At 35.2% G+C, this 13,615-nt stretch overlaps 1 protein-coding gene across 2 annotated transcripts in view; it reads right to left on the bottom strand.

Moving 5' to 3' along the window:
* Positions 1-1,751: 1,751 nt before the first annotated feature.
* The window catches only part of LOC145668165 (high mobility group protein 20A-like), a 49,736-nt gene continuing 37,872 nt past the window's right edge, over positions 1,752-13,615 (bottom strand). For both annotated transcript variants that reach the window (XM_081735786.1, XM_081735787.1), the window contains exons 5-8: positions 13,447-13,596; positions 9,011-9,086; positions 5,510-5,725; positions 1,752-3,132 (exon numbers count right to left, since the gene is read on the bottom strand). In XM_081735786.1, the coding sequence (XP_081591912.1) occupies positions 2,990-3,132; positions 5,510-5,725; positions 9,011-9,086; positions 13,447-13,596 (585 nt within the window). In that variant the 3' untranslated portion in view covers positions 1,752-2,989. The remainder of the gene's footprint in view (positions 3,133-5,509; positions 5,726-9,010; positions 9,087-13,446; positions 13,597-13,615) is intronic.

A 13,615-nucleotide genomic window follows, 5' to 3' on the forward strand; every position in this document is an offset into this window, starting at 1 on the left:
CTATTATATTAGGTACCATCCAGGCATTTGCCTGGTGTAAATGAGGAAAACCCAGGAAAAACTCACTTTACTGGCCTGAAAAAGCTGTTTTATCTTTTCGATCGAACGTCCCCATCATGAATGGAACCCAGGACTGCTCACACCGATATCACAAAAAAATAAAATTAACAAATAAACAAGAAATAAATGTGACAATACTTTCGGGTTCGTTGCACGTCATTCATAACATCGGTGTTGCATTAAGGATACCAGATACAAAAAGTCAAATTATTTTTCATGTTATCGTATATTGACACATTTTATGCCTATAATGTCATACGCTATATGGCGAAAATTTCATGTTAAAATAATGTTAATCTTTGAGGGCTCGAACATTCAAACAGCTGAAAATGATTTTTTTTTTTTTATATATGTGATAATATAGAAATATCATATACGATACCAACGATTTGAAGAGTTCAACCCTAGAAATACCACAGAGACAAGGGTTTCTTCCTTTCTTCTCTCCTCTTAGTTTAGTTCAAGATATTAACTGAAATTCAGAAGATATAGTATAAAAATCAACTGCAAGCAGTGCGGGCAGATTTGATTCTTCTTGGTGATCCAGCTGGTAAGTAAACTTCGTTTGGAAAATAAGTTTGCCGTGTACTTCCAACCAACTATAATACAGTAAATTTTACTGTAAGCACTAAGACTAAAATGAGAGCGTTTTCAAAACTGTAATAGCCGCATCAGATAAACATCCTTATGCATCATTCTAACTTTTGTTCGTTCTCATCTATTCCGTACTGTTCATCTTATGTATTTTTTACTTCTATCTTTTCAAGTCCACGATACGACAAAATAGACCAAATGGATTCAAAATTTTTCATTGAAAGAGAAGTACGGGGGAAAGAAACGACGAGCGCTCTCACTACATACGATGGCTGCGCATCGCTTAAAAAACAAATGCTTTTCTTTTTGTCTTTAAGCGTAACTAAAGGTAATTTTTATCTTTTCTTTCACCTACATATTTAAAGAGTTTCAGGTAAAGAAACTCATCTATCACACCATATCTACCACTGAATTTGCACTTGTAGAGAAACTAGTGGTATGTTTAAACTTGGTTATTTCCTCCATTTATCAAATACAACATATAACTCAACCATAAGAGGTATTCAGTAGCAGACACTGGGTTGTCTAACCACAACAGGAGTTGTAGTTCATGTGGGTTAAATGGTTAAGCATCGGCCGAAGAGTGGAAGAATGTGTGTTCACAGACCTTACTCGGTGACGTAGTGGTTAACGCATCGGCCACGGTAAAGCAGAGACTGGTGACGTGGTACTGTAACCCAGCTCTCTCGAAGGTAAGATAATGTGGTGGGGAACTGCCTATACTGTGAGGATTGATCTGTGCACCCACCAGATGCACCAGATCGTAGTTCGGAGCCACGCTAATACTAAGTCCTGTTTCGGTGCTGCAGAAGAACGTAAGACACAAAAGACTCAACTTTAACGTATCAGATGGTAAGCTTGAGACCTGGGTTCGACTCCCAGTCCAGTCACGCATTTCACTCTCTCTCTCTCTCTCTCTCTCTCTCTCTCTCTCTATATATATATATATATATATATATATATATATATATATAATTGAATTCAAACGTATAGAGAAACTGGCGAGATGATCCTAGAAAATCAGTTATTTCCTCCAACTATTGTTTGCCATTTGCAATACACAGCATAATCTGGTAAAATGGTTTAAGAATAACAACTTTTTAACGGAAAATATTATAAGTAATTTATTTTACTGAAATATAATACAAGACATTTGAATTAGTTCAGAACTAAAGAAGTTACATATAGTACTAGTAATAAGTTGATTTCATACAGATATGTGGTTATCTATGTACGAAGTAAATACTCATTATCATTTTGGCTTCAAAGATTGATATTGTTACTTTATGCCTGAAAGGTGGCTGAGGATTAACTTTCTATTGAAAATTCCTTTTAGTTTGTATAACAATAACTTGCACAAACTAAATACACATTAAGATCTTTACAATGGTGGATTTAACATGCCTACCTTTACATACTACATTCAACATTTCAGAATGGATTAACAACTGACGTGAAGAGCTTAGGTTCTTCTATTATGATGTGGAACAGTCCATACTACGAATGTAGAGTGTGGTTGAATGTTCACGGACGTCGCGCTGCAGTAGATACAAAATCGCCGGAACTGTCATTCTAAACTTACGACTAAAAAATATGTGATGGATGTTACAGGAAGTGTTCGTCACTCGACATTCCCGATCGAAATCAGCTGTACAAACTGATGGAAGATGTGTCCAGTCGAATGGCCAGCCTGAAGCTCTGACCTCACGCCATGTAATTATTTGTGAGGTTACGCAAAGAAGAGAGTTTACTGCAACTACCTACAAATGTTCCATTCGATATATGATGATATTACACCAGCAGAAGTCACCGGAAGCTTTTCGCAGACGTTACTAACTAATGAATAACGCTGGTTTGTGTGAAATTTTAACATACGATACAATTTCTACTACTCTCTACTGTACTCATCAGAACTAACGTAACTAAAATTGACCAGAAATTAAGACAGTTATTAGCGATTTCTAATAGAAAGCTAATTCTCACCCACTCTGTTTGTTGTTTCTAATGTCAGTTTAGAGTTTTAGAGTTTCTAAAGTGTCTGCAGATAACTTCTTTCTATGTCAGAGAATCATGCTTTACGTCAACACTGTAGAAATAAATATCGACAGAGTTTTTGTTTTCTATATAACAAAAATGTATACACATTTCATGTTGTTGGAAACACAAACATTGCGTATTCATTAAAAAAAATCCAACGTAGTACACGAAATGATTGAAGACAGAATTAACGTACATTATGGATCTGAACCATAGAAGCTTTTCCAGTGGCACTTTCAGGGTATGTACGTGTTTCAGTCACTATCACAACAGGGACTTTCCTTGGAGAGTGATTCTGTCATCCGTGGAACTCCAATCGCCCTACGATCTCCCTGACAGTTGATACTAGTCCTTCATTCTCTTGAGAATTATCCAATATTAAGGAATGTAATTTAGCCATGTAGGTGTCAATAGTTTGGAGAGTTGGCATTTCATTTGTACCTAAAAACAGAAATGGTAACTTATCTAAATTATACAAAGATATGAACAATAAGGAGAATTCGTCATTATATATACACAACTATAGTTACTTTGTACTGAAAATTCTGTAAATGAACCAAATTTGAACTGCATTCTTATTCAAATGATGAAACAGAAATGTAATATAAATATATCTAATATATAAATATATATATATATATATATATATATATATATATATATATATATATATATATATATATATATATATAAAAGTTTATGGAAAAGAACTCAATACTCATTAGGAACAGGAATTGCCTGAAGATTCTAGGCTTTGACTTCAACTTCTTTTAATAGTAAATGAGCGATCATTTCAGTTATTTCAATTTCCGATTCCTGAAAATTCCTTGCTCTTCCAAGCTTTCTGTTATGTCCTGGAGCCTTGTTCATAACGATAGAAAGAGGAGTAAACAAACAAAAACATTAGTGAAATATAAAGGAATCGACTCAATGGAGAACAGCAGTGAACTTATATATTGTCAATTGCTGGTTATTACTCAAGATGTACCTCCGCTGCTGTTCCGGTATGTCGATTTCTTTATATTTCATTGATTTTGTTTAAATACCTTTTACTACTCTCTTTATCCTTAGTGAACAAGGCTCTACAAGACAGCAGAAAGCTTGGAAGTGCAAAGAATTTTCAGGAATCGGAATCTGAAATGAATTATTCTTAAAACTCCAGAGCATGTTAGCATATTGTTTAAATGAGCGAGATGGAATGATTTAACGAAGCAGATCGACTGCAGTGAGTTCATGCAATATCTCACTTCTTTACTCGGGGAACCCAAGGATACTAGGACTGTGTTTAAATTCCGATGGCCACTTGGTAACAGTTGAAAAAAACATTGCGAGTCCTCCATGGTATTTTTCTTACCATTACACATTTCTGTTTCCTTCACACCTTATAATATAACATCTACTGTCGTTTGCTGATCTAGACAATAATATACAGTTGTCATAACGGCAGATGGCCTACAGTAATAATTGACGCGGTTCAAAAGTAGTGCTTCTACCAGTGGGGGAAGTTTTCAAATGATACTCTGAGGGGTGTAGGAACGGGAATAATTGGGGCTCAGGCCCGCAAACAGTTTTCTAATCCCCTCAACAAATGAAGAATGTTTATAATAGAACATTATTATTATTATTATTATTATTTTAATTTTACGGCAACACGTTAAAAAAATAGGAATTAATCACTCACTTTGTTACTCTCATTTGCTTAACTATATGCACACTATTGCGTGCTCATTGCTACTGCATAACAAAAAGTAGAACAAAGGAAGCCTGAAACAATGTCTCATTAACCCATTACGTGTTTTTAAACAGTTCGGTTTACCAACAAAACTCCGGTGTGTGAAGACAAAAAATCTAAGAACTATTTGATAAAGTTAGATCATCACCAATGGAAGTGATATTTAAACTGGATATGGTAGAAATCAACTATTTCCGAGTTTTATGTTAATCACTATAGAGCAAAAACGATAATAGAAAGAGAGACGCTGTTTTCTGGAATCATCGATCATCCTTAACTCTTTACTAAGACCGGAAGTGGTAGAAATCCACCACAACTTCTGACTTCAATATTGCTTTACATACGGTAAACACCATATGAGATAACGAGGAGCGGTTCTTTTGGAATCGATTCAGCGTTCTAAGAATCGGAATCATCTTTTCTTTCATCACTCTGTTCAAACTGGAAGTGGCAGAAATCAACTACTTCCAGGTTTAACGTTGACCGCTATAGAATAAAAACGCTAATATACAGTGAAAAGAGGTGTTCTGCACTCAGTCAAGCGTCCCAAGAATATATTTTATCTCCACTCTAATCTTTCTACTAAAAACTGAAAGTGATAGAAATCTATTACCACTTCCGGTTTCAGTATTGAGGTAACTTCACACCATACAAACCAAACTCTTTCAAGTGGTGTACAAGTAATACTACTCATTGTTTTATACATTAAACAATTGTATGTTCATAGTTAAGAAAAGGATAGTTCAGTGTTAAATTGTTTGTACACTGCAGGCAAGTCACTGACAACGTACAGGAAGTCTTAAAATAACGTTGATTTCTTAAGGATTTGCACTGATGAAGGAAAAAAAAAGTTGCTGAAACGTCTACGGTCAAATTTACCATTATCTACCGATCGGGTGCTCCGAAGTTTTGTTAGTATTGCACATGCTCTTATGAATTAATTTCTTGTCTCACGTCACTTCATATAACAGATTTCTCGCTAGTAAAATTATTTCAAAAGAGTTCTTTTGTATACATATCTTTTTCATTTCCAACACAGTTCTTACATTTTACAGATTAACTAAAATAAAAGAAAGAAGAAATTACCTGGCAAAGGTACAGTTGCAAAGCTTGCAGTTAACGTAGCGCGTAAATTATCTAAATGCTGCTGCAAAGCCATGTTGTTATTTCTTTGTTGAACAGTTTCTACTTCCAACTTCTCAATAGCAGCTTTCATATTTTCAATGTGTTTCTGAAGTATGGCATTTTGTTCCTCATATTCTGTATTCGATTTACGAAGCTGTCGAAGTTCAGCTTCTCGAGCTGTAGGAAGGACAAATATACGATTAGAAACACATAGAAGTATATTTTTACGTAAGGTAATTTACATAACAACAATAATAATTACAAAGTACTATACACTTGATATTTCAAACAACGTTCTTAACACGAACAAGAGGAATAAAAACAAGATGGCACAAGGAAAGATATTCTCTTTAATTTTGCTTGCAAATTTTGATGGATTGATTTTTCTTATCTGGTTATACAACACCAAAGTTATTAAGGACGGAACCCATTATTTACATGGGCTCTGATCCATGCCGGAAGTGCAACTGTGCCAAAATGGCTAACAATCATGCAAAATGACCTCACATAAAACAGATTTCCCACCATACTATCTAGCATTCATTAGAATAACATTACAGTTATCACGTAATCTGGAAATTTTGAAAATGAAAAATGAAATGAAATTTTTGAGTTTTACGTCCCACGGTTATGCTAAAGGAGACGATGATGATGAGTAATGAATGAAATGGTGGAATGAGGAAAGTGGGAGAAAAGGGGAGAACCCCGAGAAAACCCACGCACACGGTGTTTGTCCACCACAAAGTTTACTTGGCGGGAGCAGGGTTTGAACCCGAGACCCCTTAGCACCAGAGGTGAACGCTCTACCACTGAGCCACCGCGGCCCCAATCTGGAGATTTTGTTGGACTGTCTGTGGAAACTGTGTAATCTAATTTGTTGAATTTACAACACATTCAAGAAGTTACGCATTCTAATAGGCAATCTGATGAATTGTTTCTGTTTCGTTATAGATGCTGACTACCTAAGTAGCTATGGGCAACAGAGTATATTCATTGTAATAGAGTATATTAGCACCAGTAGTTATGATTTCACCCAGAGAGCCTACACAGAGAAGTAGAGAACAGATGCCCCAAACAAATCCTTTACCAAGTGGCTGTACAAGTTCCAGGCAGTGTAGTGGACGCACAGAGAAGCAGCCGACGAAGGTTATTAAGAGAAGAACAGGTGATCGATGTACAAGATGCATATGTTGCAAGTAAAATATAAATAAATAGATAAAAATAAAATCAGTACGAGGACTTTCGAGCCAGTCCGGCCCCCCCATTGGCAGTCCATACACGGCCTTGAGCAAATGTTTCAAACTGTACCCCTATGAAGTTAGAGCGGTCCAGCAACTTTTGCCTGAAGACATGGAAGCCCGAAAAAAATTGTCGTTGGTTCACGGAATCTCTAATACCAGAAAGGAACTCGATGACTGATACTTTGACTGATGAGGTATGAGTTCATCTGGATATATACATAAATGCCCAAAATTCTCGGATATGATTCAGTGCCAACCCACATGTGCTGAAGGAGTTGCCTAAGAATTTACCAAAAATTGGCGTTTGATGTACCATATCAGATAGCTTCATGTTCATTACATTCTTTGAACAGACAGTGATCTCTGGGCGGAATGCGATACTGATAAAATTTGTTACGGCAAAGTTATCAACTGAGAAGTTGGAACGCACATGATTTCAACGAACAATGCCACAGCCTACACAGCTGCGAACACTCACTGGATTACTTGGAAGTGTATTTTCCAGGATGGCTGATTTCAAATGGGTAGAAAACATAGAAAATGCTTTCCCATAAGGTTGTGCACCTTTTCGAACATCCTGTACTATTATTGCAAAACAATTATGATAAAGTTTTTATGCGACTGTTAGACGGAAGCAGTCCTGAACATTTGCTTCACACGAAATCTATGGAATACAGGCTTATCTGCCACAAGTGCAACATAAAACTGCTGTGTTGAAACTATTATTATTTTACAAAATTGTACATAAATTATGTTTTGAAGAAAGAATTACATTTTTCCTGGCGACGTGATTTCAGTAAGTCTTCTCGGGCTCTCAGCCAGGTGAAGACATTGACATCTGACGTTTCGAATGCAGACATCGCATTCATATTCAGAGATTGTGAAAATGAATGCGATGTCTGTATTCGAAACGTCGGATGTCAATACCTTCCCCATCCCCTGGCTGAACTCGAGAAGACTTACTAAAATTATGTTTTCTATTACGACTGTAGCCTAGGCTTGTCTTGCTTCTACACTTTTATATTTTGTACGGGGATTAAAACTGAAATAACAAGCGAGCAAAACACCTGTTAACGAGCACTGGAAGCACTAAAGAAATGAAGACATCAAAAACTCAATGACATTCAAACTCTAATATTCCAAATTAATTAGGCGTTATAGCACTGACTAAGATGCCAAGCAAAATTATTTTTAAGAATATCTTTGAAATCAGAATATGCAAATGCATAAGATAAGCTATACACACGAAATTTTACAGTATTTTGATTTTGGAGATAGATAATTCATTGCCAAAATAATAATAATAATTTCAATAATTGAGTTTCACATCTACGATTAGGTTTTGTAGGCTATAACGCTGACTCCCGCGAATAATCAAGTCCGAGAATACATATCAAAAGGAGAGTGCTAAACACTTAAAAAGTCTTTTAGTTTCCCAGAAATGAATCAAAAGGGGTCAATAAAATATTAGTCAGTCAACGTCAAAGTTCCTGAGACACATTGTCTATTTAATAGTTTTGACTAATATTGTATGTTTTCCTTTTACATGTGGATTTGAAGTATGTAATAACCTGACGTACTGTCATTTGAAAAAGTACAATTTATGTCGGGTTGGCAGCACCCTTAACTTTGTGGTCTCGTAGAGTATACCAAACTATGTCCTCCTGCCGACATTGCAGGTACAAAATTCCATTACTTTATAAGTTACAAGGGCGTATCAAGATAAATGGTCCATCCTGCATAAGTCAATTAATAAATTCATATGTGGTACTGTTTTCATATATGGAATTGTGTATTGAGTTTTATTCAAAAGGCATAATTTAAATGTAATGTACAATGCACTGCATATTTTTGCACTTATTAAAAGAACCAAATAAAAAACAGTACATATTTAAGCAGATCTTTATATCAATGACATTACTGTGTGTAAAAGAATTCAAAGTACCAAAGGAACTCAAACCAGTGAAAACTTTAGTTTTAACAGTTACATGTAACTTTTAATTAATTTTACATTTTGCTCTTGTGAATTTATTTAACCAAAAGGTTGCTATGTGGAAGGTAATACGTACCCTTCACTACGGTGAAAATTCTGGTTAATCTGAATAGGCACTGGTCGAAATTAGTTCGAATTAGCGGGATCTAGTTATTTTAGTTTGAAACCAGGTAAGTATATTCAACCAGCAGATAGAAACTACTATTTCATTTATCTTATGTATCTCACCTTTGTTGTGATCCAGAAATTCTTCGGTAAAAATGGGTATGTCAAAACCTGAGAAATCTGCTTCCTTTTCGTTTTCCTGAAATTATAAAAGAAAAGCTTAAACCTATATGTTCTCTCGTACTAGTAAATATGGTAAATGTCCCAATAATTGACACTATCGTTTTTTTTTTTTTTTTTTCTTTCTTTCTTCGTCGCAACAAGACTGCGGGACTCGGTTACCAGCAAATGTTGCTACCTTTTATTACTTCGTGGTGTTGTCAATCCTACACCACTGCTAATATTTGCCACTGGGTGGTAGTACTCCAAAGGAAGCAGAAGATCGATGGACAGTGAGAAGTCAACGGTTACGCTTAAGACAAGTTGTTTTTGTTTCCGGAGCACATCAAATAGATCCTAATAAAACACTGACGAGTTAAAAAGCTTTTGATGTAATTGAAGGACTAATTTATCAGACTAAAACAAAAATTTTAGCCTCTTGAAAATTAAACCAAGTTTTCAGGGGGGTGTCAATTATTGGTCACAAGTTTCCTGCAATGATCAAGTAATTGACACCCCTGTCAATTACTGGTGATTTGCCTAAGCTCAATAAGTATAAGAAGAAATTTGTGTATCATGTATTTCAGTAAAGTTAAAAACATTATTTCTTGTAAAATCCCAGTAGTTGACAGGGGGTGTCAATTACTAGATCAAGGAGTGTCAACTATTAGGCTGCTGTAGAAGAATTGTACAAACAGTTTACCAAAGCACACCTTCGTTATTATTGTAATTTGTTATCATTCGAAAGGTCCTCGGTTGACACCTTTGTGATTAACAGAGAACCGACCTTCCTTTATATATTTTTTTTTCTTGAAGGGGTAAATACCCCCTTGGTACGGGGTTGAGTGGACCTAGGCCTTTTTCCTTATTTTACTTTGTGTTTCTGAGCGTTCAATGTGACTTTAAGCAAGTGCTAATGTACAGTACTTTTACTTGGCACGTAGCCACGATTAGAGTAGCCTACAATAGACGATTAGTTAAAAAAAAAAGAAAAAAAAAAACCTAAGGAAAGTGCCTACTTTGTTTCTTTACAAGTGAAATCAATTCACATCTATGGAGTAAACTAAAATCAGTCTATCTTTAGACTATCTTATAAGTCTAAAGTCAACTCAGAATGGATCTTCAGCGAGTGACCCTATGAATGGAATGCAGCTGCAAAGTGACCAATCATCTACAAGCGAGATGGCACAATCTTCCTTAGGTATTAGTAATAGCTCAGAAAAAAACGAGAAAACTGAAGTGGCACAGCTGTTGGAAATACAGTCCGTGCCATCAAATTCGTCCCTTCAGACTCGGTCAGGTGGGGAAAATACCAACTCTTCTGTGGAATCAGTTTTCAACAAGGCTTTGTTCTTGCCTGAAAGATCATATGCAGTACGGAAGCAGAAGAAAACAGAAAAGGTACCATCAGTTGTGACATCAGCCATTTGGAAGAGAGATTGCGGAGAAAAAAACAGGAACAAAAACGTGCAAAGCAAAGAGGTATGGAAGAAAGGAAATTGATCCAGGAGCAGAAGAGAAAACAAACTTGAAGAGGATCAAAGTACGAAAACACAAAAATTTCAAAAGAGAAAGAGAAGTTACTAAATCTGAAAGTGAACAGAGTACGCCGTCTGAAGAATCAGACATTAAGTTCCAAGATTCTTCTGACGAGAGTCTGGCAATGGACAGTGACATTCCAATCACATTACATCACCTATCAACGTGTAAGACTGAACAAAGGAAATACTATGCTGTTTATTATGATGAACAGTTTTATATCGGTTGCATTACTGCTATTGATAAGGACAAGGTTCATGTCAAATTTCTTAGAGGGATAGCGGAAAACGATTTTGTCACAGATAAGGTGGACATAAAATTCATATTTTACACAGGGCTGGCTTAACCCATCTGGAGGCCCGGGGCTAGAAAAAATATGTAGCCCCTGCTGACTTCACCTAATACATTTTTGTTAGCCAGTTAAGACAGTCATAATGCCAGTTGAGATTTTGATCAGAGTGGAGGCTCCAGTCCACCTGAAGGCCCGGGGATATAGCCCCCCTTAATCTGGCCCTGATTTTACGGACCGATTACTCTAGTTGGCAATGGTCCCTTCAATGTGGATAATGTAGTTATGCGCAAGATCAAAACCTAATACAGACAGATGAAACTATCATAAATATTTTTCGCCATTAGTAGGCCATTTTCATTATAGTGTTATGCGATGCTGTTACATTAGGACCGAGCACATTTCAAATAAGATAATATTTCACTGATAGTATTACAAAATATTTTACTTTTCAATTATATAATTATTAGTACTTAATTATCTTGTCATATATCAACTGGAAACAAGATTAGGGCTATGCTATGAATATTTGTATTATTTTAGTTAATTATTAACATACGTTAAATGCAAAAATAATACTGTAAAAACTGTTATAAATCAGATTGGAAGTTGGTAGAAAATTACGTAGTTCATTCGGAGTAAGGTATTAAGAGATGTCAATTATTGGGTCGCAATGTGTCAATTACTGGTGATTCTCTCAAATCGTAGTGTAAATTACTGGTACAATAAACAACTTTTCGTATATATATTTTTAAAAATAATAATTATCAGTCTATATTTTTTCCGGTGTTGTGTATCAATGAAGGAAGGATGCCTTCGTACCTACACGAGAGCTAAGTAAGTTAGACTCATTTGAAGGGTAAAAAAACATGCAATTTGTCAAATACTGCTCTTATACTGTCAATTATTGGGACAGTTACCCTAAACTTTGCTGCGCACTTCGAGAATGGACAAAAATCGTATGAAATGTCGAAAGTTTTCACTCTGGAGTTTAAGAATTAAGAAACACCCTATAGTTTCTGGATTATTGAAACATTTCAATTCCTTAAAGCAAAATTAAGGACATAAAAGTCATACACAAAACTACAACATTAGTTGAAAGAAACGTTGTGAATCACACTCCGTAAGAACCTTAAGTTCACGATTAAAATTAGGTTAAAGTAGTTAAGACAGACAAGACAATGAAATTGTATAATCAGTACAATTTCAACAATAAATGACAGGTTTATTAAAAACAAAAACATTACATCAATTTCTATAAATTATACTTATGTTACAAAGGTTCTATTTCTGGGATGAAAATTAGCAATTCTTCATAATAAAAAGATAAATTCAAACTTCCAATCAGAAATTCAGTAATTGTCAGGGTAGTTTTCCAGTAATTTGAATAAATGGATAATATGTATTTGCAGCAAATATAGTCAAACTGTGTAAGTAGTTGGTAACATTACTTTTGAATTTCTGTTGTTATCAGAAGTTGGTATTACTGTTCAGATAGTGTAGGATGTTCCACTCAAAGTCACCATGAGAAGGCATTGATTTCTACGAACGTAAATTGATTCATTATGATTCTTTTGAGATACAAGTGAGCGTAAATGTATATCCGTATATTTTTACGAATTCTGTTTGCCTTGTTTATATTCAGTATATTTGTAAGTAATGTTAGGACAGTAGTTTAAAACTGTTCTGCGGGAAAAATTGGTGTTTCGAGCAGACATACTTCTTGCATACATTACATGAAACTAAACATTTGAAAAGTCTATGGTTCCAACAGGCAGGAAGTTTATACATTTTGCTGACAAATTTCCTCATCTATCAAATGTTATGCGCGTCTCAATTTTTCTAAGTCTCTTAAAAAATAACGAGACTTCCGAACACAGCTTACAGTTCGCTGTATCAAATACTCAGCTTCTCCTTTCTACTTAATCTAATGATATTTTAGAACAAAGTAGTACCTTGACAAATATAGAAAACCTGATTGTAGGTAAAACTTACACAGTTTTCGATTACAAAAACCGTTAAAAAAAAAAAAAAAAAAAAAAAAAAAAAAAAAAAAAATGTTCATTATCTATCCACACAACTGGGGGAAAGCTTTGTAGTTGTTTGGATAGCCATGCGTATTGAGTTGTTTCTTTTTGTAGGATTCCAATATTTTTGAATGTGGATCGAATCTCACTCGGCGCCGTTATTTATTTTTACTTTGTAACTTTTCAGTTATTCTTGCCGTACAGTTTTATAGAGTATTATACGGAGTGATTAACAACTTTCTAACCTATCCAAAAGTAAGAAGTCGCATAGGCGTAAAACCCTTTCTACTTATCCTAATGTGATTCTTCCTTAGTGCAAATTGCTTCTTACATCGATCCATCAGATTTTCGTAAACCTAAAAATAAATCCAGAGTCCTAGTGTTCAGGAAATAACTATCAACCTTAATAACTCCTTCCTCACTACTAGAACGTAGTTCATTTTTATTACGCTAGAGACCAGAAAAAAGGCTTGAGGGTACTAAATTTGGTGAGATAACATCTTATTTTGTTACACCTCTGAACTTTATGCTGTTTTGGTACTTACTTCATCTTGAGCAGCTTCATTATTTTTCTCTTCCTTCCTTTTCTTTTCTTGTTGTTTCTGCGTAAAAATGCGATAGGCTTCAGTCTGTTTGTATTCATTCAGTTCCCTAAGATACCGTTCTCTGTCTTGTTCTGCAGCTTCCAAATAATGCTAAAAGTAAAGTATTATT

Source organism: Thermobia domestica, chromosome 13, assembly GCF_964235325.1.
Source record: "Thermobia domestica chromosome 13, izTheDome1.hap1.1, whole genome shotgun sequence".
Lineage (NCBI taxonomy): Eukaryota > Metazoa > Arthropoda > Insecta > Zygentoma > Lepismatidae > Thermobia > Thermobia domestica.